Below are 24,606 nucleotides of genomic sequence, written 5' to 3' on the forward strand. Positions count from 1 at the left end.
AGACAATAGGTGCAGGAGTAGGCCATTCGGCCCTTCGAGCCAGCACCGCCATTCAATGTGATCATGGCTGATCATCCCCAATCAGTACCCCGTTCCTGCCTTCTCCCCATATCCCCTGACTCCGCTATCTTTAAGAGCCCTATCTAGCTCTCTCTTGAAAGTATCCAGAGAACCTGCCTCCACCGCCCTCTGAGGCAGAGAATTCCACGGACTCACCACTCTCTGTGAGAAAAAGTGTTTCCTCGTCACCGTTCTAAATGGCTTACTCCTTATTCTTAAACTGTGGCTTTTTTGTGTCTATCTTTAGAATATCCCAAGCTTGGTTCCATGACCAACAGTCTGTCATGCTCCAGTATAACATCAAGGGCTCGCGATCTCGGGAGAGACCGAGTCGGGAGCTCCAGCGACACAGGTTTGACCAGCCCCGAGGCGGCTTGAGGGAGCTGAGATTCCCCCACCCCCCCACCCGGTGGGCCCAACCGCCGGCTACAGGAGTAAGATCGCCCCGTCCACAGAAGGCTCGAGGCCTCTGACTGCGGGAGAACAAGGAAGGGAAGAGATTGAACTTTTGTTTCTCGCCTTCCATCACAGTGAGGAATGTGGAGGAGTCACTGTGTTGGATGCTTATGTTAAAATGTATTTTGTGTTGCTTTTTATTTGTGTGACTGACTTGGCAAATGAAATTCCTCGTACGTTTCATACTTGGCTAATAAAGTACGATTGAGTGAATGAATGAAAAAGTTTATTGGCCAAGTATGTGGGACGACAGATGGCACAATGGGCTAAGTGTTCGGCTGGCGACCGGAAGGTGGCCGGTTCGAATCCCGCTTGGAGTGCATACTGTCGTTGTGTCCTTGGGCAAGACACTTCACCCACCTTTGCCTGTGTGTGAATGTGTGTGAATGTGTGTGAGTGATTGGTGGTGGTCGGAGGGGCCGTAGGCGCAGAATGGCAGCCACGCTTCCGTCAGTCTGCCCCAGGGCAGCTGTGGCTACAGAAGTAGCTTACCACCACCGAGTGTGACTGAGGAGTGAATGAATAATGCGATGTAAAGCGCCTTGAGTATTAGAAAGGCGCTATATAAATCCCATCCATTATTATTATTATTATTATGTACACATACAAGGAATTTGCCTTGGTGCTCCGCCCGCAAGTAACAACACGACATACAGTAACAATTAAGAATGACACATAAAACATTAAATATTAATAGTAAAACATTATAGTTTAAACGTGAATGAAATAAAATACCAGAGCAAAAGTATTGTATTGTAAATCGTATTGTATAAAATGTATTGTATTGTAAATCAACTACAAGCCCCATTATTCAAGTACCTTTGTTTGGGTCTATTTCCATCCTGGAGTCCGTGGGCTTTATGGCAGTCTGTCCCCCTTCTTCATCTTCATCCTCTTCGGAGTCTCTGCTTCCTTCACTGTCCGTACTCCCTGAACTCCTGCAACAACATTATGTTTCATGATTCTGGCAGAAGTAAAATGAAATGCTGGGAGAAATTCTTCAACCAGCGACGGTGGTCTCAGCTAAGATGTCACTTGCTGGGAGAAATCGCTGCCCGGTCAGCACCTGCCATGATTGAACAGCACAGGGACAGGCCTCTCAGCCCACAATGTCTGTGCCAAAGCCTGATGCCAAACGCCTTGCTAAATTAAACCAGTTCCCTCTGCCTGCACGTGATCCATATCCCTCCATTCCCTGCAAATCCATGTCTCTTCTAAAAGTCTCTCAAATAATAATCATAATAATATCTTTTATTGTCATTGCACATAGGTGCAACGAGATTTGGAATGCAGCTTCCATCCGATGTCACAACTTAAACAACTAAAATTTAGATACTCCGAGAAACATGATTTATAAAAGAACAGTAAAACAGTAAATGCCACTACTGTATCTACCTTAACCAGACTCTGTGTTAAAAACGTTGCCCAGCCATCTTAGCCCAAACGTTGCCCCTTTCTCAGCGGGACAGGTAGCATCTCTGGAGAGAAGGAATGGGCGACGTTTCGGGTCGAGACCCTTTTCAGACTGATGTCAGGGGAGGGGGGCGGGACAGAGATAGTAAATTATGTTGTGTCTTGGGTCTATTTGTTTGTAATGTATGGCTGCAGAAACGTCATTTCGTTTGGACCTCAAGGGGTCCAAATGACAATAAATTGTATTGTATTGTATTGTATTGTAGTCGGAGACAGTAAGACTAGTGGGAGAACTGGGAAGGGGATGGAGAGTTGACTTCAGGTTTGGTACGAACATTGTGGGCCGAAGGGCCCGTTCCTGTGCTGTGTTGTTCTATGTGCTCAACCAAAAGTCTTACACAGCCGCATCGCGACTTGCTGACTCTCACACTCGATGCCCCAACAGACTGTGAATGAGGGAATATCAGGCTTGTCAAATGGACAACCTCTGAGCCTAAGCTTGTGCAGGCGGCTTTATGTGTGTTTACAGAATGGTCGTTGGAGCTCACAGAATGGCTCAGAAATGGAAGGTGAGAGAGCTAGGGATAAAGAACCAGAGGACATAGGTTTAAGGTGAAGGGGGGGGGGGTGGGGGGGGGGGAGATTTAATGGTAAAACTGAGGGAGAACTTTTTTTTCCCTACACAAAGGGAGGTGGGTGTATGGAACGAGCTGCCAGAGGAGGCAGGTACTGTCGCAACTTCTTTACAGGTACATAGATAAGGTAGGTTTAGTGGGATCTGGGCCAAAAGCAGACAGGTGGGACAAGTGTAGATGGGGCATGTTGGTCGGCTTTGGGGCGAAGTATCTACGCTGCACGACTCTAGCTCGGGCTCACAAACTCCCCACGATACCTGGGAACGCGCTGGGCATCTGCGGCGAAGTGCAGGTCCTTTTCCTGCCACACTTCATCCTCGTCGGAGCCTTCGTCGTCATTGAACGGCCTTATCCGCTCCTTCCAACACTCCTCAAACAGACTGGTGTTTGGCTGAGAAGCAAAACGGAGAAAACCGTTGGAAAAAAGGGAACCGCAGATGCTAGTTAACACACGAAAGGACACAAAGAGTTCATAAGTGATAGGAGCAGAATTAGGCCATTCGGCCCATCAGGTCTGCTCCACCATTCAAACATGGTAATCTATCCCTCCCTCCCAAACCCCATTCTCCTGCCTTCTCCCCATAATCCCTGACATCAAGAGGCCTTTCAGAGTAAATCAGCGGGTCAGGCAGCATCTCTGGAGAATGTGGAATGTGGGCGGCTGTTGGGAATAGGTTTTCAGTGACAGCAAGAGGAAAAAAGGGGGGGGGGAGTGATTCGGAACTTGTCACATTGGCTAGCATATTAGCATATATAGCAAAGATGGCGGACTGCAGGAGTGGGGCGCCGTTGTGTATGGCTGCTCTGCCTGCAGTCCGTCCTTTCACCCTTTTTTATTTTTATTTTTAGTCCTGTTACTACAAAATGTTTGTTGGAGGTCTTCTTTTATGTGGTGGGTGGGGGGAGGGGAAGGGGGAAACTTTTCCTGGTCCCTACCTGGTCGGAGAGGCGGTTTCCCTTCCTCGCGGCCTACCATCAGACTGTTGCAGCGTTTCCTGTCGGGATCGGCCGGGACTACAGCTTCGGCGGCGGTGCAGCGCTGGGACACCAACACGGAGCGGGCGATGCCTTACCGGGTCACCGTGCGGTAAGCTCCGGAGTACTGTGACCGCCGACCAACATCCGACGAGCTGTGGCTGCGGAGCGTCCAGTCGCAGGCGGCGCTGGATTTAAACACCGCGGAGCCTGGGATTCGAGATCACCAGAGTCGGATCTCCAACCAGCGCGGTCTGAAGGCTTCGGGTGCCGCGGTCTCCGGGGAGGAAGCGGCCGCTCCAGACAAGCCGCCGAGGAGTGTTCACCCGATGCCGGCATTCCAGCTTTCTGGCAAGAGGGCCTGAAAACATCGGACTGGCTGCGGAGGCCACAAATAGGCCCCGACCTCGGGTGATCACAGAGGGAGAGGACTGAACTTTCTGATGCCTTTCCCCACAGTGGAAATTTTTTATTCTGTTGCGGGGGGACGTTTGTGTTGAATTATACAATATGTTGTGTCATTTTTCTTAATTTTAATTTTTCTATGGATGTACGGAAGCTTAATTATTTTTTTTCTATGTAAAGCACTTTGGTCTCAACGCGAGTTGATTTAAACGTGCTATATAAATAAATTTACTTTACTTTACTTTATATTATGCAAAATAAAGGTAATATTGAGTGAATGGATTATCTTAATTAGTTGAGACACAAAGTGCTGGAGTAACTCAGAGTAGGTTCATTGGCTTCTGTAAATTGGGTATGATGGAGTAACACACAACTTGTGTACGGGTGATCTATGATAGGCGTGGACTCAGTGGGCCGAAGGGCCTGTTTCCGCACTGTATCTCTCAACGAAACTCTGTAAACTCAGCGGATCGGGTAGCATCTCTGGAGAACATGAATAGGTGATGTTTCAGATTGGCCAGAGATGCTGCCTGCCCCGTTGAGTTACTCCAGCACTTTGTGCTCTGTTGTAAAGGTAATCGTTCCTGCATTCCAGTATTACTTTGCAAAAGTATTTTAATGAAGCAGTGAGGCTGTTGTTTATTACTTGGATAAACGCTATCACTTGCTAATTGATTTCAGACTACATCATCCTCACTGATGAATCAACGCACCAACATGCCCCCAGTAACTAATTAAGCTTCTGCTGTAATTTCCACTACCTAACAGCACAGGCGAGATGCTGGAACTAAATTGAAAGCTACATCTTGGTTAATGAGGGTAGGAGACAAATGACTTTGAGGTTTATCCTCTTGATTGCTATGGAGACATCATCAAAGCTTAACGAAAGCCTCTGTGGTTGGACGACTTGAAGCCTTTCATCATCCGGGGCTTGCAGTCATGCAGTGATCATTTACAAAGCACTTGCAGCTGAGTCTCTTCAGCCACAAGCAACTGCATTGGTCTCTTCAGCATCAAGCGACGCAGCTCCAGCCGAGGTTTGGAGCAAGCAGCCAACAACTAGGATGCATGGGGTGGAAGATTGCAACCTTCACGTGGTCCGCCCTGTTTCGACTAATGTAATCAACTCGACGTGCACAAACGGAAGATCAAGTAGAACAAGTTGTCCAACAACTTTAGGCTGTGCACGCCACACGAAAGAAGAAGTTCTAGGATGCATCACCCATGGTCAGTCATGACCGAGGGGGGCCTACGATGCAACTGAGGAAATATACCCTTGCATTGATCAGAGTGGACGTCACCTTGCAAAAATGTTATCATGTAGCTGAATCATCTTACCAGAACTAGAGACCAATCCTGAACTACTATCTACCTCATTGGTGACCCTCAGATTATCCTTGATCAGACTTTGCTGGCTTTACCTTGCACTAAACGTTATTCCCTTAACAAGTATCTGTACACTGTAAATGGCTCGATTGTAATCATGCATTGGCTCTCCGCTGACTGGATAGCACGCAACAAAAGCTTTTCACTGTACCTCGGTACACGTGACAATGAACTAAACTGTAGACATGTTCATTAGTTCTAGGAGCAGAATTAGGCTATTTGGCCCATCAATAGACAATAGGTGCAGGAGTAGGCCACTCGGCCCTTCGAGCCAGCACCACCATTCAATGTGATCATGGCTGATCATCCACAATCAGTACCCCGTTCCTGTCTTCTTCCCATATCCCTTGACTCCGCTACCTTTAAGAGCTCTGTCTAGCTCTCTCTTGAAAGCATCCAGAAAACTCGCCTCCACCGCCCTCTGAGGCAGAGAATTCCACAGGGTCACCACTCTCTGTGAGAAAAAGTGTTTCCTCGTCTACGTTCTAAATGGCTTTCGTTCTAAATGGTCACAACTCTCTAGGTGAAAAAGTTTTTCCTCATCTCCGTTCTAAATGGCTTACCCCTTATTCTTAAATTGTGGCCCCTGGTTCTGGACTCCCCCAACATCGGGACCATGTTTCCTGCCTCTAGCGTGTCCAAACCCTTAATAATCTTATATGTTTCAATAAGATTCACTCTCATCCTTCTAAATTCCAGTGAAGGCCAATTCTCTGGATGTTTTCAAGAGAGAGCTAGATAGGGCTCTTAAAGATAGCGGAGTCAGGGGATATGGGGAGAAGGCAGGAACGGGGTACTGATTGTGGATGATCAGCCATGATTACTGTGAATGGCGGTGCTGGCTCGAAGGGCCGAATTGGCCTACTCCTGCACCTATTGTCTATCTAAAAGATATTAAGACGCGTCGTCATATATATTAGTCGTCATATTATCCACTGCACATGTAAGTAAGTGTACATTATATAAGGGCATTATCGACAGCATTAACAGGCGATACTCACACTGTCACTGTTGGCATCGAACACAAAGCTGATGTTAGCTGCTCTCTCAAATGGGGAGCTGTTGATCAAATAGAAAACAAATCATCAATTAAACACCATCTACCACCTTCTGCTTCCATAAGATTCCAACTGGCTACTTGCACAGTGTCATAGATATAGACGTACTATTTAACACCTGCTTCCCGACGTCATTCTACGTTCCACCAACCTCCAACACCTCTTAATCACCTGCCAATGCCCCACTGGTAAATGCCAGGACTTTATCTCGACCTGTCCATTTGGGGTGGTAGAGCTGCTGCCTCACAGCGCCAGAGGCCAGAGTATGATCCTGACTACAGGTTCCGTCTGTACGGAGTTCGTACGTTCTCCCTGTGACCGCGCGGATTTCCCCCACACACACGCCAAAGACGTGTAGAACAGCCGGTTGCCTGTCCCAATTGGCGATTTTTCCGGCTACTGCCGACGTCAGTGACTGGCATATCAGGGTCGCCGAAAGATTTTGTACAATTCAAAATCCAGCGGCGACAAGAAAAATGTTGCGACGCCTGAGGAAACGCCGCGCGTCAATTTCGTCGTCACGCCGCAACTTTTCCGGTGACCTGATACGCCAGTCAATTATGCCGGCAGTCGCCGAAAAAAATCACCAAGTGGGACAGGCCCTTTAATTGACTTCAGTAAAATTGTAAATGATCTATAGTGTGTAGGGTAGTGCCAGTGTAAGGGGTGATCACTGGTCGGCACAGACTCGGTGGGGCCGTAGGGTCTGTTTCTAAAGTGCTGGATATCATGTGCGTTTCTTCTAATAATTTCCTGCCCGGGTTATTCTTCTGTGAGAGTAGTCACAGCAAAGAATAAAACTCACTTGACACTTTCTTCCTGCTCGGCAAATTCCTCATCATTGAAGCCAAACTGGTCGATGAAGTTTGAGGTCATCTGTTGAATCTGGTAGTCGGAGAACGCCTGAAAGGTCAGAATAGGGAGACGGGGTCATAAGGTCATGAGTGTTAGCATGCAGAAATAGGCCATTCGGCCCATCAATGATGGCTGAACTATCTCGCCCACCCAACCCCATTCTCCTGCCTTCTCCCCACAACCCCCGACACCCATCACGCAAATGTTTAAGAAAGAACTGCAGATGCTGGAAAAATCGCTGTGTGATTTCTGTTCTGGTGGTCTGGCGATCATTTGTGTAATGGGAGGTAGACAAAAATGCTGGAGAAACTCGGCGGGTGAGGCAGCATCTATGGAGCGAAGGAATAGGTGACGTTTCGGGTCAAGACCCGAAACGTCACCTATTCCTTCGCTCCATAGATGCTGCCTCACCCGCCCAGTTTCTCCAGCATTTTTGTCTACCTCCCATTACACAAATGATTGCCAAACCACCAGAACAGAAATCACACAGCGAATATGACAGCACTGAGATAGCACGAGAAAGCCTACTTTTTGTATAATTGGCCTCAAGAGGCTGGTGGAATGGAGAATCTTAGGAGATGAAGTTTCACGAGGGGGAACTTTCTTGGCACATTATACGAGGAAGAATGAAGAGACGCAATACAAACTTCGTAAAAAGAATACAAAACTTAGGGAGGCAAATCTCTGAAGGTGGCAAATCTGTGATAGGGTAATGAGGCTGCACAAAGCACAAGAGATCACAGGTTGAGTAAACAGAGGGACAAAGTAAATTAAAAAAAGGCAGAAATTTATTAAAAAACGACACACAATAAAACACCGCTCCAGTTGGGACTGTGCTAACATGTCCAATTCTTGGCATAACTTTAAGAATAAGGAGTAAGCCATTTAGAACGGAGACGAGGAAACACTTTTTCTCACAGAGAGTGGTGAGTCTGGAATTCTCTGCCTCAGAGGGCGGTGGAGGCAGGTGCTCTGGATGCTTTCAAGAGAGAGCTAGATAGGGCTCTTAGAAATAGCGGAGTCAGGGGGTATGGGGAGAAGGGAGGAACGAGGTACTGATTGGGGATGATCAGCCATGATCACATTGAATGGCGGTGCTGGCTCGAAGAGCCAAATGGCCTACTCCTGCACCTATTGTCTATAACTCTTGATGAATGAATACGTTTATTTCCAAGTATTCACATACAAGGAATTTGCCTTGGTGCTCCATCCGCAAGTGACAACGTGATATACAATGACAGTTAGGAATGGCACATAAAACATTATTAATAAAACATTATTGATTAAACATGTGAATTAAATAAAATACCATAGCAATAGGAGGCTACAGATTTTTGGTTATTGAGCAGAGCAATAAATAAAGAAAATACAGGGCAAAGAAAAGAGAATTGGTAAGGGAATCGGAAAAGATATGAACTGATAAAAGGACATAATATTTCTCTCTCCAAAGATGCTCTCGAACCTACAGACTTCATGTGTTAATAGGATGAGATGCAGCCCATTCTGCCCCTGGATCTTACCTGCTGCAGGACAGCCTCCTGAGGGAAGCTGAATTCTTTCAGATCATTCTCATCGTCATCGCTCGAGGAGTGTAGGTTCCGCATATTCACCTGAATAATAAACACCAGACGCTATTCACAGTGAAACTAACGAGCCAAACCCTTTCAGTAAACCAAAAAATATATTCCAGAAATATTAGAGCACTAAATATATGTGTTTGTTCTAGAATCACAATGCTGTCAATGTTGGTGACTCACAGCAACAGAGCTCCGAATGGCTGAAGCTACTCTCAATGTCAGAGAGGACAGTTTATCCTGGCAAAGCTGAAAATAGAAGGAAACGTTGCTGACAACATTGGAGGGGGAGTAACGCCTCCTAATTGTGTAGTCGGAAGTAAGGACCAGCTTCAAATAGGTCCACGCAGAAGTACATGGACAAGGTTTACGAGGATGTTGCCAGGACTAGAGGGTGTGAGCTACAGGGAGAGGTTGAGTAGGCTGGGTCTCTATTCCTCAGAGCGCAGGAGGATGAGGGGTGGTCTTATAGAGATGTACAAAATCATGAGAGGAATAGATCGGGTAGAGTCTCTTGCCCAGAGTAGGGGAATCGAGGACCAGAGGACATAGGTTTAAGGTGAAGGGGAAAAGATTTAATAGAAATCTGAGGGGTAACTTTTTCACACAAAGGGTGGTGGGGGTATGGAACGAGCTGCCAGAGGAGATAGTTGAGGCAGGGACTATCCCAACATTTAAGAAACAGTTAGACAGGTACATGGATAGGCCAGGTTTGGAGGGATACGGGCCAAACGTGGGCAGGTGGGAATAATGTAGCTGGGACATGTTGGCAGGTGTGGGCAAGTTGGGCTGAAGGGCCTGTTTCTACGCTGTGTGACTCCAGGTGCACAAGGTTCCATCTGCACGGCATGTCCCCAACAACTCTCACCAGCTTCTACAGATGCACCGCAGAAAGCATTTTATCGGGATGCATCAGGACACGGTTTGGGAACAGCTCCATCCAAGACCGCAACAAATTGCAGAGAATTGTGGACGCAACCAGCTCAGACCATCGCCCAAACCAACCTCCCTTCCATTGACATCCATCTACACTTCACGCTGCCTCGGCAAGGCCAGCAGCACAATCAAGGACCCTGGTTACTTCCTCTTCTTCCCACTCCGATCAGGCAAGAGGCACAGAAGTGTGAAAACACACACACACACACACACACATCCAGATTCAGGGACAGTTTCCTCCCAGCTGCGATCAGGCAACTGAACCGTCCTACCACCAACGAGAGCGCGATCCTGATTAACCTCAACGGAAACCCTTGGGCTATCTTTAATTGGACTTGACTGGACTTTATTGCGCACTAAACCACATTCCCTGTATCTTGTGCCTGTACATGTACTATGTTCTGATGTTTGGCGAGGTGGTGGACTGTACCCTGTCGAGTTAGCACTTTGTGGAGCAATTGGTCAAAACAAATTCATCTTGTGGCACACAGAATCTCCAGCGAGAAGTTAAATGGACAATGTTGATCAGCCACAAGAGGTGGCATTGACTGTCCAGGCACCGGCACCTCCCAGTCACACAGTCAAACTCACCAAATCAACAGTGTTCTTCTTGTTCATGTCAGTCAGTGACCCCAGCACAAACTTATCCCACCGCTCCCGATCTTCCTCAGGCAACTCTGAAAATGATAAGCGTCAGTGATGTGAACCATGAAAGTGGCGTATAGTGTACATCCATATATTGTGGCAGCAATGTCATCCCATTGTCCATAAACTCTTCTTCCTGCCAACACTCATTAATATCAGGAGCAAGCCATTTAAGAATAAGGAGCAAGCCATTTACAACGCAGACGAGGAAACACTTCTTCTCACAGAGAGCACCTATGGCTGGCATAACGAGCCGTTACGATATATCTACGGCCTCCTTACGGACATTCTCCGAGTTTGAATCAAGGGGAAAACTCGGGAGAATTCGTGAATAACTTGGGAAAGTGGGACAGGCCGTTAAGTCGCACTTTCAGGGAAATCTGCCCGTTCTTATTTCCAGCCTCTATGGATATTGTCACCCTTGACCATTTGCAACCATACTGAGAAATTTAGCCACTCAAGAAAACAATGATAACAATTTTGTTTTACAGCTTCCAGCTTTTTTTTAACTGCTGTGCTAACAAAGAAGAGATGCTGGTTTATACCAAAGATAAGACATAAAGTGCTGGAGTAACTCAGCGGGACAGGCAGCATCTGGGGAGAAAAAGGACTGGTGACGTTTCGGATCGGACCCTTCTTCAGTCTGACAGAGGGTCCCGACCCGAAACATCACCCGTCCTTTTTCTCCAGAGATGCTGCTTGACCCGCTGAGGCACTTTATGCCTATCTTTCTTTTAAACTGCTATTGTGCTTGCAGTTCGCTTTTCTCTTTTATTTCTGAATTAACGAGTCCCATTTGCTACGCTCCAATCTTCAAGAACGGTTCGAGAGTGTATAGAAAGCATGTCATTTCTTGATCATCCTTGGCCAAATTCTAAAATACCCCATCCTCAGACTTTTTCAGCTACTTTAGGCATTTTGTTAGATATAATACTTAACCTCCTCCCCTAAATCAGTGGTTCTTAAGCTTTTTGGCACCAGTATGCGAACAAAATACTGTATGTGGTATGTACCTTTGTTAGGTACTTAAACATGGGCTCAACAAATTGATATGTTATTTGTATCCTCTTCATGCTCTTCCAGGGAGATGCTAACTGCATTTTGTTGTCTCTGTACTGTACACTGACAATGAAAGTTGAATCTGAATCTGATCTGAATGCACCCTGGCAAAGCCCAAAACGACCCCCAGGTTAAGAACCACTGCCCTAAATCCATTTTTGAACGAGTTTTTTTGGTTGAGCTTTGTGTGCCTCCCCATAAACTCTCTGTCACCTGCAGCCTCATAGATGCCCAATGTTTAATTATAAACTAATTTTAGACCATGTAACATTGTCTATTAGGAATACAATCTGTCGGGGGGACGACGACAGATGGCACAATGGGCTAAGTGTTCGGCTGGCAACCGGAAGGTAGCCGGTTCGAATCCCGCTTGGAGTGCATACTGTCGTTGTGTCCTTGGGCAAGACACTTCACCCACCTTTGCCTGTGTGTGAATGTGTGTGAGTGATTGGTGGTGGTCGGAGGGGCCGTAGGCGCAGATTGGCAGCCACGCTTCCGTCAGTCTGCCCCAGGGCAGCTGTGGCTACAGAAGTAGCTTACCACCACCGAGTGTGACTGAGGAGTGAATGAATAATGCGATGTATAGCGCCTTGAGTATTAGAAAGGCGCTATATAAATCCCATCCATTATTATTATTATTACAATGTGATAGCAAGGTTTCCCTTTCAGTAACTTCTCCAAGAGGTGGTAGCATTGTCAACATTCAGCAATGGACAATAGAAATAACCATTCACCTTCAATTAATAAGTGCTCTAGAATTAAAGTAGTTAGTGTTGAGGCAAGGAGCTGATGAACTCAAGTATAGAACAGGTGGAAGGAGCAACAGATTAACGAGACAGTCAGAAGAAGAGTCTCGACCCGAAACGTCGCCTATATCTTTTCTCCAGAGATGCTGTCTAACCCGCTGAGTTCCTCCAGCACTCTGTGTCTATCAACAGATTATCAGTTTGGATATTGATCTCTGCTGTCAGACGGCCGAATATGAATTACCTTTGATCAGCTGTGCTATCGAAGTTTGGTTAGGACCATTTTCCGAGTTCTGTGCCATGGCATTTGCTATTCTTGTTAAATGACCCATGTACCCTTTCCGCCTACCACCTTCTGACCTAAAGAGCAAAGACAAGCAGAATACAAATGAGACAGATTATTAACTCAAATACTTCTATGAAGCAACTCGAGTTCTTGCTTCCTCCCACGCTAATGCGAATGGGGATGAGAACAAATCTTCGACATTGCAACATGTGTTGCTCTTCCCGAAAGGACAGAGGAAGTGGATTTAATGACAACATTCAAAAGGGAATTTTAGTTTAGTTTAGAGGTACAGCATGGAACAGGCCCTTCGGCCCACCGGGTCCGCGCCGACCAGCGATCCCCGCACATTAACACCATCCTACACCCACCAGGGCCAATTTTTACATTTATCAAGCCAATTAACCTACAAGCCTGTATATCTTTGGCGTGTGGGAGGAAACCGAAGATCTCGGAGAAAACCCACGCAGGTCACGGGGAGAACCTACAAACTCCGTGCAGACAGCACCCGTAGTCAGGATCGAACCCGGGTCTCCGGCGCTGCATTTGCTGTAAGGCAGCAACTCTACCGCTGCGCCACTGTGACTGCCCTGTGCCCCCCAAAATTAAAGAGATGGCCAAAATCTTTCCAGGAGGGGGAGGCAAGGTCGTGCATTAACAAGGCAGCCCCTTCAAATAGTGGCTATGGACCAGAATGGCACCTTGAATGTTTCAGATTTCAGTTTCAGTTTAGTTCATTGTCAAGTTTACCGAGGTACAGTGAAAAGCGCTTGTCGGGTGCTATCCAGTCAACGGCAAGACAATACATGATTACAATCGAGCTATTACCGTGTATACATAAGGGAATAACGTTTAGTGCACGGCAAAGCCAGCAAAGTCCGACCAAGGATAGTCTGCTGAGGTAGATAGTAGTTTAGGGCTGCTCTCTGGTTGTGGTAGGATGATTCAGTTGCCAGATGCTACAGAGAGCCCACAGTCCTTGGGGCAGTTCTGAGTGGATGGAGCTATTCAGATTAACCATCTGTCATAGGGTTCAACATACCCAAGTCCTCTTTGCAATTTATGCCATGGATCTAAATTAGCCACTTCCACGTGATCCTATTTTTAGATTTCCATATATAACAGATGCAAAGGCAATTTTTATTTCTTCCCAGAACGTGCGTCATTGCAAGTGGTTTTACTTAATTGATCCATTTTAAGTACACTGTAATTTTCTGCTTTCTGCGTTCTTCATTTCGCCCGTACACCACTCCCAGCGTGATGTTGGCAATGCAACCAAAAGCCTGAGCGGGAACAAATGGAAACAACTTTGGGTGGCACAGCGGCCGCTGCCTTACAGCGCCAGAGACCCGGGTTCCATCCTGACTACACGTGCTGCCTGTACAGAGTTCTCCCCGTGACCTGCGTGGGTTTTCTCCGGGTGCTCCGGTTTCCTCCCACACTATAAATAAGTGCAGGTTTGTCGGTTTACAAAAGCGCTGGAGAAACTCAGCGGGTGCAGCAGCATCTATGGAGCGAAGGAAATAGGCAACGTTTCGGGCCGAAACCCTTGGGTTTCGGCCCGAAACGTTGCCTATTTCCTTCGCTCCATAGATGCTGCTGCACCCGCTGAGTTTCTCCAGCACTTTTGTCTACCTTCGATTTTCCAGCTTCTGCAGTTCCTTCTTAAACAAAAGGTTTGTAGGTTTATTGGCTTCGGTAAAAATAGTTTTGTTTTTTTAAAGTCCTCAGCGTGTACGATAGTGTTAGTGTAAAGCGGTGATCGATGGTTGGCATGGACTCGTTGGGCCGAATGGCCCGTTGCTGGATACTTACTGGATTTTTTCATTTTCCTCCCAGGCAGACACTACTCTGTGCATCAATTGGCACTTCTCGAAGAGCTGACGAGGAAAAGAAAAAAAATGGATTAAAGATTAGAAACTCGAGGTGCGCATGTACGCTGAGAACACCCAACTTCACTTCACCACCTGCTCACCTGATCCTGTTGCTGCCTCTGGGGTATCTGCCTGGCCTTTCTGACATACCCACGTGGGCCACACATGCCTCGTGAAACGTCACACAAAGACCTTGGTTCTCCCACGAAAACATATCCTTGCCACCAATGCCCGGCCTGCCCCATCCCGAGCCACCATCTCTGGTTAATCCCCACTGTAAATCTCCATCCCTTCCCAGTTCTCCGACCAGTCTGACTGTTCACCTGATTACATTTTATCCGTTTGCTTTGTTGTCACCTTCTCCTAGTTAACAGTAGACAATAGGTGCAGGAGTAGAGGCCATTCAGCCCTTCGAGCCAGCACCGCCATTCAATGTGATCATGGCTGATCATCCCCAATTAGTACCCCGTTCCTGCCTTCTCCCCATATCCCCTGACTCCGCTATTTTTAAGCCCTATCTATCTCTCTCTTGAAAGCATCCAGAGAACCTGCCTCCACCGCCCTCTGAGGCAGAGAATTCCACAGACAGGCAGAGAATTCCACAATGATCTACATTTTCCTAGAACTTCATCGCCTTTGATGTCTCATTCTCACACCTTAAACTTCCTTATCTCTGTCTCCCTCTCTCCTGACTCTCAGTCTGGAGAAGGGTCTCGACCATTCCTTCTGTCCAGAGATGCTGCCTGTCCCACTGAGTTACTCCATCATTTTTGTGTCCATCTTCAGCATCTGCAGTCCCTTCCCACACAAGCTTCGCAGCAGTCTGATTATTATGCATTTAATAAACGCACGCCTCTTTGTTAATCACGGTCTACATACATGTCTGATGAGTGTGTTATCTTGAGTGGACTCAGAGTTGTTCTCAGTGTGCTTTTCCATGTTGCTTTCAGTGCTGTCTTCTGCTGGAGGGTTGCCCAGTGCCGTGCTGATACACAGCTCCACTTGCAAGTGAAGGAAGTTATTCCACACGTATTTGAAGAAGAGATCCTGGTGACAGAAAAATAACAAATATGGGTGTGGAGTGAAAAGAAAACACACAAAGGTAGGATTATGACAACCGGTCAACTGGTCAAGAAATTGTGGAGTGTTGTGGACGCAGTCCGGACCGTCGCACGAACCAACCTCCCTTCCATTGACCACATCTACACTTCACGCTGCCTCGGCAAGGCCAGCAGCATAATCAAGGTCCAGTCGCACCCCTGGTAACTCTCGCTTCTCCTCTCTCCCAATAGGCAAGAGATACAGAAGTTTGAAAACGCACGCCTTTCAGATTCAGGAACAGTTTCGTCCCAGCTGTTATCAGACATCAGAACGGTCCTGTGATCAGTGGAGAGCAGTCCTGACCTCCCACCTAACTCATTGGAGACCTTTGAACCATCTTTAATCAGACTTCATTGGACTTCAATGTTATATCTTACACTGGGTGTTACCCTTTATCCTCTATCCGTGCACTGTGGACAGCTTGATTATATAGTCTTCTCTTTGACTGGATAGCATTCAAACAAAAGCTTCTCTTTGTGTCTCAGTACACGTGACAATGATAAACTAAATTACACTAAACTTGCTCTGAGCTATAAGGGGGGGTTGGGCAGGCTGCTCCTTCATTCCTTAAGGGCCTATCCCACTTAGGCGACTGCAGGAGACTATGCGGTCGCCACATGTTCGCGGGTGGTTGCCGGGGAGTCGCCTTCATGGTCGTGAGGAGTTCCTGCATTCTGGGAACTAGTTGCGGCCTCATTATAGTCGCCATGAATTTTTCAACCTGACAAATCGCCTAAGTGGGACAGGCCCATTAGACTGACACAGGGTGGGGGGTGGGTTGATCTCATAGAGGTGTATAAAATCTTGAGGGGAATAGATAGGTGAATGCAGTCTTTAACCAGGGTAGGAGGATCAAGAACTAGAGGGCATAATTTTAACATAAGAGGGGAAAGTTTTATAATGAACCTGAGGGATAACTTTTTCACACAGTAAAAGTAAAAGTCAAGGTAAATGGAGCGAGTTGCCAGAGGAGGCGATTGAGGCAGGTACTATAACAACATTTAAAAGATATTTGGACAGGTACATGTATAAGAAAGGTTTAGAAGTATATGGCCAAATACAGGAAAATAGTATAAGCTTAGATGGGGCAACTCAGGCAGCATCTGTAATAATAATAATAATACATTTTATTTAATGGGCGCCTTTCAGACATCTCAAGGACACCTTACATAGTAATCGGAATAAAAACATATAATCGGAACATAACAAGTAATAAAGACATCACAGAGACACAAATTAAAAACAGAATTCAACCCAAAAACAGAAAATCAAAAACACAGTGTGAAGACACTGTACCTGTCTAACTGTTTCTTAAACGATGGGATAGTCCCAGCCCCAAATCCCTCCTCTGGCAGCTTGTTCCATACACCCACCACCCTTTGGTGTGAAAATGTTACCCCTTGGATTCCTATTAAATCTTTTCCCCTTCACCTTGAACCCATGTCCTCTGGTCCTCGATTCACCTGTTGTGGGCAAGAGACTCTACCCGATCTATTCCTCTCATGATTATGTACACTATGAGAACGACACTAGTGCCACTGTATTATTCATCAGTTTCTTGTGCCTCGAATAGATAATACTTATCATGGCTTTGCAATGTTCTCCTTTTCAAGAAATCATCCAGCTTTTTTTGAAAATGCTACACGAGTCCTTCTTCGACAAGGAAATTGATTTTATTCAGTCCAAAGATACGGTATTTTATGGAACTTATGCAGTACACTCTCTGCATATGTTAGAACATGGATTAGTTTCATTCGATTACTTGTTTCTGCACTGGGCAGTACAGGAGAGACCACCTCATACTCACCAGAAGAACGTCCAGTGTGTTTAAATCCATCAACTCTTGATTCACAGTGCCGTTGTTCACCTGCAAGATGCTAGTGACGAGTTTGACCACATGAAGCCGTGTGTTTCCCAGTGGTGGATCCAGGGTGCCCCAGGTCGTCACCATTTTATTTTTCTACGAAAAGAAATAGAAAAAAAAAATTTAAGCGGAGGCAAGAATGAGGCCACAAAATCAAACGTGCGTTGTCTCCATTCAGAAGCTGTTTTTTTTTTCAAGTGTCCTGTAGTAATTAGAGGAATCCTGGTCCTCACCTACAAAGCCCTCCACCATCTGGCCCCCCCATATCTCACTGACCTCCTCTCCCCCTACCAACCCTTCACGGTCCCTCAGATCCACATCAGCCGGTCTCCTCTCCATCCACAAGTCCAACCTCCGCAGTTTTGGGGACAGAGCCTTCTCCAGGGCAGCTCCTAGGCTCTGGAACTCCCTCCCCCAACTGATCCGCATTTCCGTGTCCCTCACCATCTTCCAGTCCCGCCTCAAGACCCATCTCTTCACCTCTGCCTATCCTTAGCCCCACGTCCCCGTCCCTTTTCATCTGTGCATTAATTGCCTCATACTGTGTTTTGTATTGAATTCTGTCTTTACTTTGAGTACTAGTCATGTCTCTACTATTTATTTCGTTCCCCTTACATGTTTTTCCTCTACATGCTCAATTTTTGTAAGGTGTCCTTGAGACTCTTGAAAGGCGCCCATAAATAAAATGTATTATTATTATTATTATAGAGAGATACAGCATGGAAACAAGCCCTTCGGCCCAACTTGTCCACACCAGCCAACATGTCCCAGCTGCATTAGTCCCACCTGCCCGCGCTTGGTCCATATCCCTCCAAACCTGTCCTATCCATGTACCTGTCTAATTGTATCTTAAACGTTGGGATTGTCCATGCCTCAACTACCTCCTCTGGCAGCTCGTTCCAAACACCCACCATCCTTTAGAGTCCAATTCTGAGTCTTTTTCATGCCCTCTGCATGAAAGGGAGAGGAGTGAGCCCATTGCTCTCAAACTGTTATTAGTCTATAAGTCCTGTTGAAATGACAGAGTTTGAGGGGAAATCTGATAGAAGTACATACTGTCACTGCATGTCATGTTGTCACTTGCGGGCGGAGCACCAAGGCAAATTCCTTGTATGTGAATATACTTGGCCATTAAACTTATTCATTCATTCAAGAGGGAGAAACATGGTAGACAGTCAGAGCTGATTGGGGATGATCAGCCATGATCACATGAATGGCGGTGCTGGCCCAAAGGGCCAAATGGCCTACTCCTGCACCAATTGTCTATTGTCTATGACCTTGTTATAAAATGATCTTCCGGCTTACCTTTGGTGGGTCAAGGAGGAGCTGATGGAAGTCTCGCAGCCTCAGCTTGATGGCCTGGAGGGTTCCCGTGCTAACCTGGCTACAGGCATGGTCCATTCCTGGGGGGCACAGATCCATCTGCCCATCGATGTTGCAGAAAAGCCCACTCATACCACCCAGATCAGACCTAAGGGAAGACACATTGACACTTTTAAAACACACTGAAAAAAAAAAGACGAAAAGACAGACACACTGTTGTCGAGGCAGCCATCGCTCGGCGCCCCCTGGTGGTATAATGACTGGCTTCCCTTAGGTGGTCAAACTTCAACTTTGTTCATCTAAAATTCACGGGACGGGCGACACTAACGACCCACTGCTTCTGTCCACGCGCGTAGTTTTATATGTTAAAAATCACAACATTTGAAACATCAAAAATCACGGAAGCGGCAGGAGTTTGAGCGATGAGAATTTACGGGCCGCGCCTGGTTTTCAACATACGTACCGGGGTCTGCGTGTCTCCAACAGCGTCAGCAATACCTGGATCCCGTTAACAATCACCGACTCATTCTTCTCGCCCTCAAACATGTTGCCTAGCAGCTGCTTGATAGTCTCCTGCCTGAGGAAGCAAATCAAATAGAGGTTGTGACATTTAAAAAAAAATCTAACACTGTAGAAACAAACCAGCTAGGTCTGAAAAACACTGCTCCAAATTTGCAGCACTCGTGCCCAATTCTCAGTTGGGACACGAGGAACTGCAGCTCCACCACTAGACCATCCATGAAAGTATTTACAGTTTCTTATCTCGGCTTCTTTCAGAGGCTCCCAAACCCGTGGTTTCACTCCAAACTGGAACATATACATCCATTTCTTCAGTGTCATTTGATCGAGATCCAAGAGCTCCATCCAACTTCTAACACATAGATTGCAGCAGTTCAGGAAAGCTACAGCACCACCATCGTAAAGGTGGACAAAGCTCGTGACATCCCATCAACGAAAGCAAAATGAAGACCCTGTTTGCTGAGATTTTATGTTCAGCAACAATGCTGTTCATTAAGGATAGAGCAGGCATACTAACCCAGTGAAGCATACTAACCCAGTGAAGAACACAACCTCAAAAGTGATACCACCGCCTCAAATTGAAACAAAAATCATGAAGCTTACTTCTCAAGTGTAGCGAGCAGCTGGTCTGGTTCGGGACTGTCCTGAATTTGGATCATTTGCTCTCGGCTTAGTCGGATGATGTCACAGAGAGACTGGGACGCGTTAGAGTGTTGCTGAGTAGAGGGAGGCAGAGACAGAGAAATTAGGAGGTGCAATTTCACTGATTCACACCGTACTGCTAACGAGGTCACACTTCTACAATGCCCTGCCTGGACCTCTGATTCAGTGGCAAGTGTTCGGATCCCTTTAACAGCAGCTGGGGAATGTAAATCCATGTTAAAAAAATGTTTCAGTAACAGGGACAATAGAAAAAAATCAATCAGATTGTTCACCTGCTTCATGAGAAGGAAGTCTGCTGTTTTTAGCTTATATCTGACTAGATTTACCAATGAGTTTTGAGTTTAGTTTATTGTCAGCAATGATCACATTGAATGGCGGTGCTGGCTCGAAGGGCCGAATGGCTTACTCCTGCACCTATTGTCTATTGTTATAAGGAATAGGAGTAGAATTAGGCCACCCGGCCCATCAAGTCTACTCCACCATTCAATCATGGCTGATCTATCTCTCCCTCCTAACCCCATTCTCCTGACTTCTGCCCATAAACCTCTGACACTTGGTACTAATCAAGAACCTATCTATCTCTGCCTCTGTTCTCAGCAGCAATTCATGCCAGCAGTGACCACATGCCATGAACAAATAAATAACTGCAAAGGATATTCGAAAGCTTCATGAACAATGAATGATTTTAAAGTGCACTCATTAGGTGATTAGGAGTAAATATAGCGACTAGTTTGCAGATAACTGAAATGTGCCTGGGCTCTGAGAAATGAGGTCGGTATTTGAGCCAGGGAAAGGGGCTCATTTTCTGCTTCCTCTTTTAGTACAGCATATAATTCAATGTTCACCTAAATAGACAGCTGGAGCCTTAAAGATGCAAGTTAACATCTGTCAAAGCAATATTAGTTCAGAAGGTTCAAATGATTAACTCAAATCTGTAGAGGGATCTTGAAGCTATGGCCCAGTTCAATGGGACAGCTCCAATGGGGCCTTACGCTACAGACCTCGAATCATTTTTCTCCAAACACCAAAATCAAAGATCCCCCCCCCCCCCCCCCAAATAAACAAAATATATAGGTATGATAATTAAGCTTTAACATCAATAATGGAAAGGGAAAAAAAAAATCAAAACCGATCAGGAGACACCATTTACAATATAATACACTACAGTTTTATTCGTCACATTGCACATAAAGTGCAAGTGAAATGAATTAATGATCATGAATTAATGGATCATGAAAATATAAAGATAACACACAGAATGGTCGAAGGCAGACAAAAATGCTGGAGAAACTCAGCGGGTGAGGCAGCATCTATGGAGCGAAGGGAGAGGCGACATTTCGGGACCCGAAATGTCGCCTATCCTTTCGCTCCATAGATGCTGCCTCACCCGCTGAGTTTCTCCAGCATTTTTACTTGCCTTCGATTTTCCCAGCAGCTGCAGTTCTTTCTTAAACACAAAATGCTGGAGTAACTCAGCGGGTCAGGCAGCATCTCTGGGAGAAAGGAATAGTTGACGTTTCGAGTCGAGACCTTCTTCAGAAAATTGTTCCACAATGAAAACGGGACCAATGCAGAATATGGGACTAGAGATACACATATGCTGGCAAGATGAACCCCCCACATTGATGTTCGCACATGGGGTCTCTGAACAGACCGTCCACACACACGCGGTGAATACCCAATTTTGCCTGGACCGTGGGAAGAAGATTTGGCTGGAGCTAGTGAAGCTACAGAGAAGAAAGGGTAGATCCAGTCAAGCAACTTCAGGATTCAAAAAAACACACAAACAGGTCTCAGTTATCTTGTGGAATTGTGGATATTTCTTGACAAATGAGCAATGCAGCAACACATCCTTAGTCATGAAAATCTCTGCAAAAGATTCATTTAATCACAAGCAAGTCTCCTGACTGATAGTGTACAAATTCAACACTTGAATTTTGTTTGTGTTGAATTGGTTAAAATCATATTAAAGAATGTAAAGGCTAGCATTTAACTTAATGTCATTAAGTGCGGAGCATTTTTCTATCTAATTAAGAACCCCCGTGGTGTCACTGATCTAACGACACAAGCACACCAGCTGGTTTGCAAAGCAAGCTCCCATAAACAATAATATCATAATGACTAAATAACATGTTTGGTGATGTTGCCAGAAAAAAAAAATATTGCCTAGGACTCCAGTGATCAGTAGAAAAATATAGATTGTTACACTGTCGTAGTACTGTGGGCGTCCTGTATTGTGGAGATCCTATCATCCAATTCGGACAAGTCTCATCTACTCACTCTGCAGCACAAACTTGCTGCTGCAAGTAAGAATGTCATTGTTCTACCTGGGACATATGACAATAAAACACTCTTGACATAATTGATCCCAAGTTGTCATTTTTTAAATCAGTTAGTTCTGACCATCTGGAAAATATTAATTTCTCAATATTACAGGAAGTTGGGCTACATACACACATCATTCATACACACACATATACATGCATACACCACACATATATACATACACCACACATACATACACCACATATATATACATATTATATATACATATACATACGCACGCATACATGCATATATATATACACACGCGCACACACGTGTTAAGAAACATTTAGGTACACGGATAGGACAGGTTTCGAGGGACATGGGCCAAACATAGGCATGTGGGACTAGTGTAGATGGGATGCATTGGTCGATGTGGGCAGGTTGGAACGAGGGGCTTGTTTCCACACTGTATAACTCTATCTGATCCTGCTTGTCTGAAGAAAGTAGCATTCTGCCACACCTCAACCATGTTGCAATCTTGCATCAGCGGGCATGGATATTGGGTGTGGGATTTTCAAAAATAGCACACAGTAGTTTGAAAGTAGCACACAGATGTCTGCCTTGGCATGATGACATCAGCACTAACATCATTCCCTTCAGTTAAACAATAGCCTGCTTAAAAGCTTTAAATTGTGCCGCATCCCGGCATGTATAAGCATGGATTCTTAATGGTGCAGAATAAACTGATATCTGCTACTAAAATATTGTAATCAATTCCTTTACCCAAGGAGGATTGAGCATGTGAACTTTTTACCTTCATAAAATTTCACACTGGTGGCTTTATTTTAGAATTATTGTTAAATATTTTTATCTTTTATTTTTGAATGATTTGCATGTTCAGAGAACCTTCTCGGATTGCCAAAAACACGTAGAAAACGCATAAGGAGGGCTTAATTTGAATAATTTGTAAATATTTGTTATTAAAAAAGGGGGGATTTATCGACAGAGCTAAGTTAGTTTAATGATCATCCTCGGCCTTGGGACAATGCCAGTGTCTCTGAGACAAGCAGCACCCTGTGCTGGATCAATTTCTAGTCAAACAGGAAGCCAATTACAGTGTGATATATCAACGATCTGATTCCCAGCAAAAATATTGACATGATAATGGGCTGAGCAGTAAAACGGCTCTGCACAATTTAGCAGTAACTCAACACCAGTTAGGTCACTTGAATGAATTAGCTGGTCAGCTTATTCTACATTTCCTGGGCTTTATGGGATGCTGGCACTTACATCCTCATCTTTGGAATGGTAGATCATCTCGATGAGTCTCTGGATAATTTTCTCCTCGTTTAGCCACTGTGGGAACACAGAAGTGGTTAGAGATGAAGAATAAATGCAGCTCTTGGCACAGAGTCAAAGCGAATTCATCCCAGCAGGCAACCCATGGGAAAACTGGAATCACAGTCTGGGCACCAAGCTGTGCATTTTCCACATTGGCAACTTCTATTTAGAGGATCAAAGCATTAGACGGTGCCATTCATCCCACCATGCTAACTCTCTGGATGACCCATAAAATGAATCACAATCCACAGAAAGTCACCAAAACCCCGCACAACTGCGATCTTCCCCACAAATATTAACCTTCTGTTATCAAAAGAGGGAGCAGGGATGCTAGGATTGCACAGCTTAAAAAAAACCAATTTGAGTCAATGTTTGTTATTATAATAATAAAACTAGTGGGGGGGGGGGGGGGGGGGGGAAGAGCATAAAACAACTCTCTCTTAAGCAAGCAGAAAATGCTGGAAACACTCAAGATCAGGCAGCACCTGAGGTGAGAAAAATACTTAGCATTGAATCGTCTTCAATCAGAATTAGGAAAAGTTGGAAATAAAAGAACGGTGAAATTGCAGGGAAGAGTGAAGGGTGGAGAGAACCCTTGCCTTTTGTTCTGTCCTTCCCTTCCCTGTCCGCTATCTGCTTAACACCCGTTCCATCTGGCAATTTCCAGTCGCAATGAAGGATAGCAACCCGAAGTCTTAAAAATCTGACTGTTTTTTTTGTTTTTTTTAAGCTTACCTGCTGAACATTCTTCAAATTTGTGCAATTTTAAATTATGCCTGCCTAGCGCACGCTGCATTTTACTTTTCTCGAGGACCGAGACACCCCATGTAGAAATATCACAGGTGGCTGCAAGGGGGCTTGCCATCATGAAGAAGGTACAGGAGCCTGAAAACTGTAACGCCCAGGTTCAGGAACAGCTTATTCCCTACAGCCATCAGGCTATTAAACACGACAACAAATAAGCTCTGAGCTGCGAACTGCAAAAGACTATATTATTATTTGTTATTTGCACTATATTTGTTATTTATTGAACTTTTTCTTTTTTTCCCTGTTATGTACTATGTGTACATATTCACATATTCTGTTGCGCTGCAGCAAGTAAGAATTTCATTGTCCCGTCCGGGACATATGACAATAAAACACTCTTGACTCTGGAAGGCAAAGTTT

General features: G+C 45.5%; 1 protein-coding gene across 3 annotated transcripts in view; it reads right to left on the reverse strand.

Annotated features, from left to right (window-relative positions):
* Positions 1–24,606, reverse strand: part of LOC116966973 (serine/threonine-protein phosphatase 6 regulatory subunit 3-like) — a 94,663-nt gene that overhangs the window by 22,902 nt on the left and 47,155 nt on the right. For all 3 annotated transcript variants that reach the window (XM_033013382.1, XM_033013380.1, XM_033013381.1), the window contains exons 5-18: positions 23,389–23,454; positions 19,771–19,883; positions 19,112–19,225; positions 18,631–18,796; positions 17,269–17,421; positions 15,240–15,407; positions 14,302–14,366; positions 12,448–12,563; positions 10,345–10,430; positions 8,764–8,853; positions 7,194–7,291; positions 6,332–6,389; positions 2,822–2,955; positions 1,336–1,454 (exon numbers count right to left, since the gene is read on the reverse strand). In XM_033013382.1, coding sequence (XP_032869273.1) covers positions 1,336–1,454; positions 2,822–2,955; positions 6,332–6,389; positions 7,194–7,291; positions 8,764–8,853; positions 10,345–10,430; positions 12,448–12,563; positions 14,302–14,366; positions 15,240–15,407; positions 17,269–17,421; positions 18,631–18,796; positions 19,112–19,225; positions 19,771–19,883; positions 23,389–23,454 — 1,546 coding nt within the window. The remainder of the gene's footprint in view (positions 1–1,335; positions 1,455–2,821; positions 2,956–6,331; positions 6,390–7,193; positions 7,292–8,763; positions 8,854–10,344; positions 10,431–12,447; positions 12,564–14,301; positions 14,367–15,239; positions 15,408–17,268; positions 17,422–18,630; positions 18,797–19,111; positions 19,226–19,770; positions 19,884–23,388; positions 23,455–24,606) is intronic.

Source organism: Amblyraja radiata, chromosome 38 (genome assembly GCF_010909765.2).
Source record: "Amblyraja radiata isolate CabotCenter1 chromosome 38, sAmbRad1.1.pri, whole genome shotgun sequence".
In the NCBI taxonomy this organism is placed as follows: Eukaryota; Metazoa; Chordata; class Chondrichthyes; order Rajiformes; family Rajidae; genus Amblyraja; species Amblyraja radiata.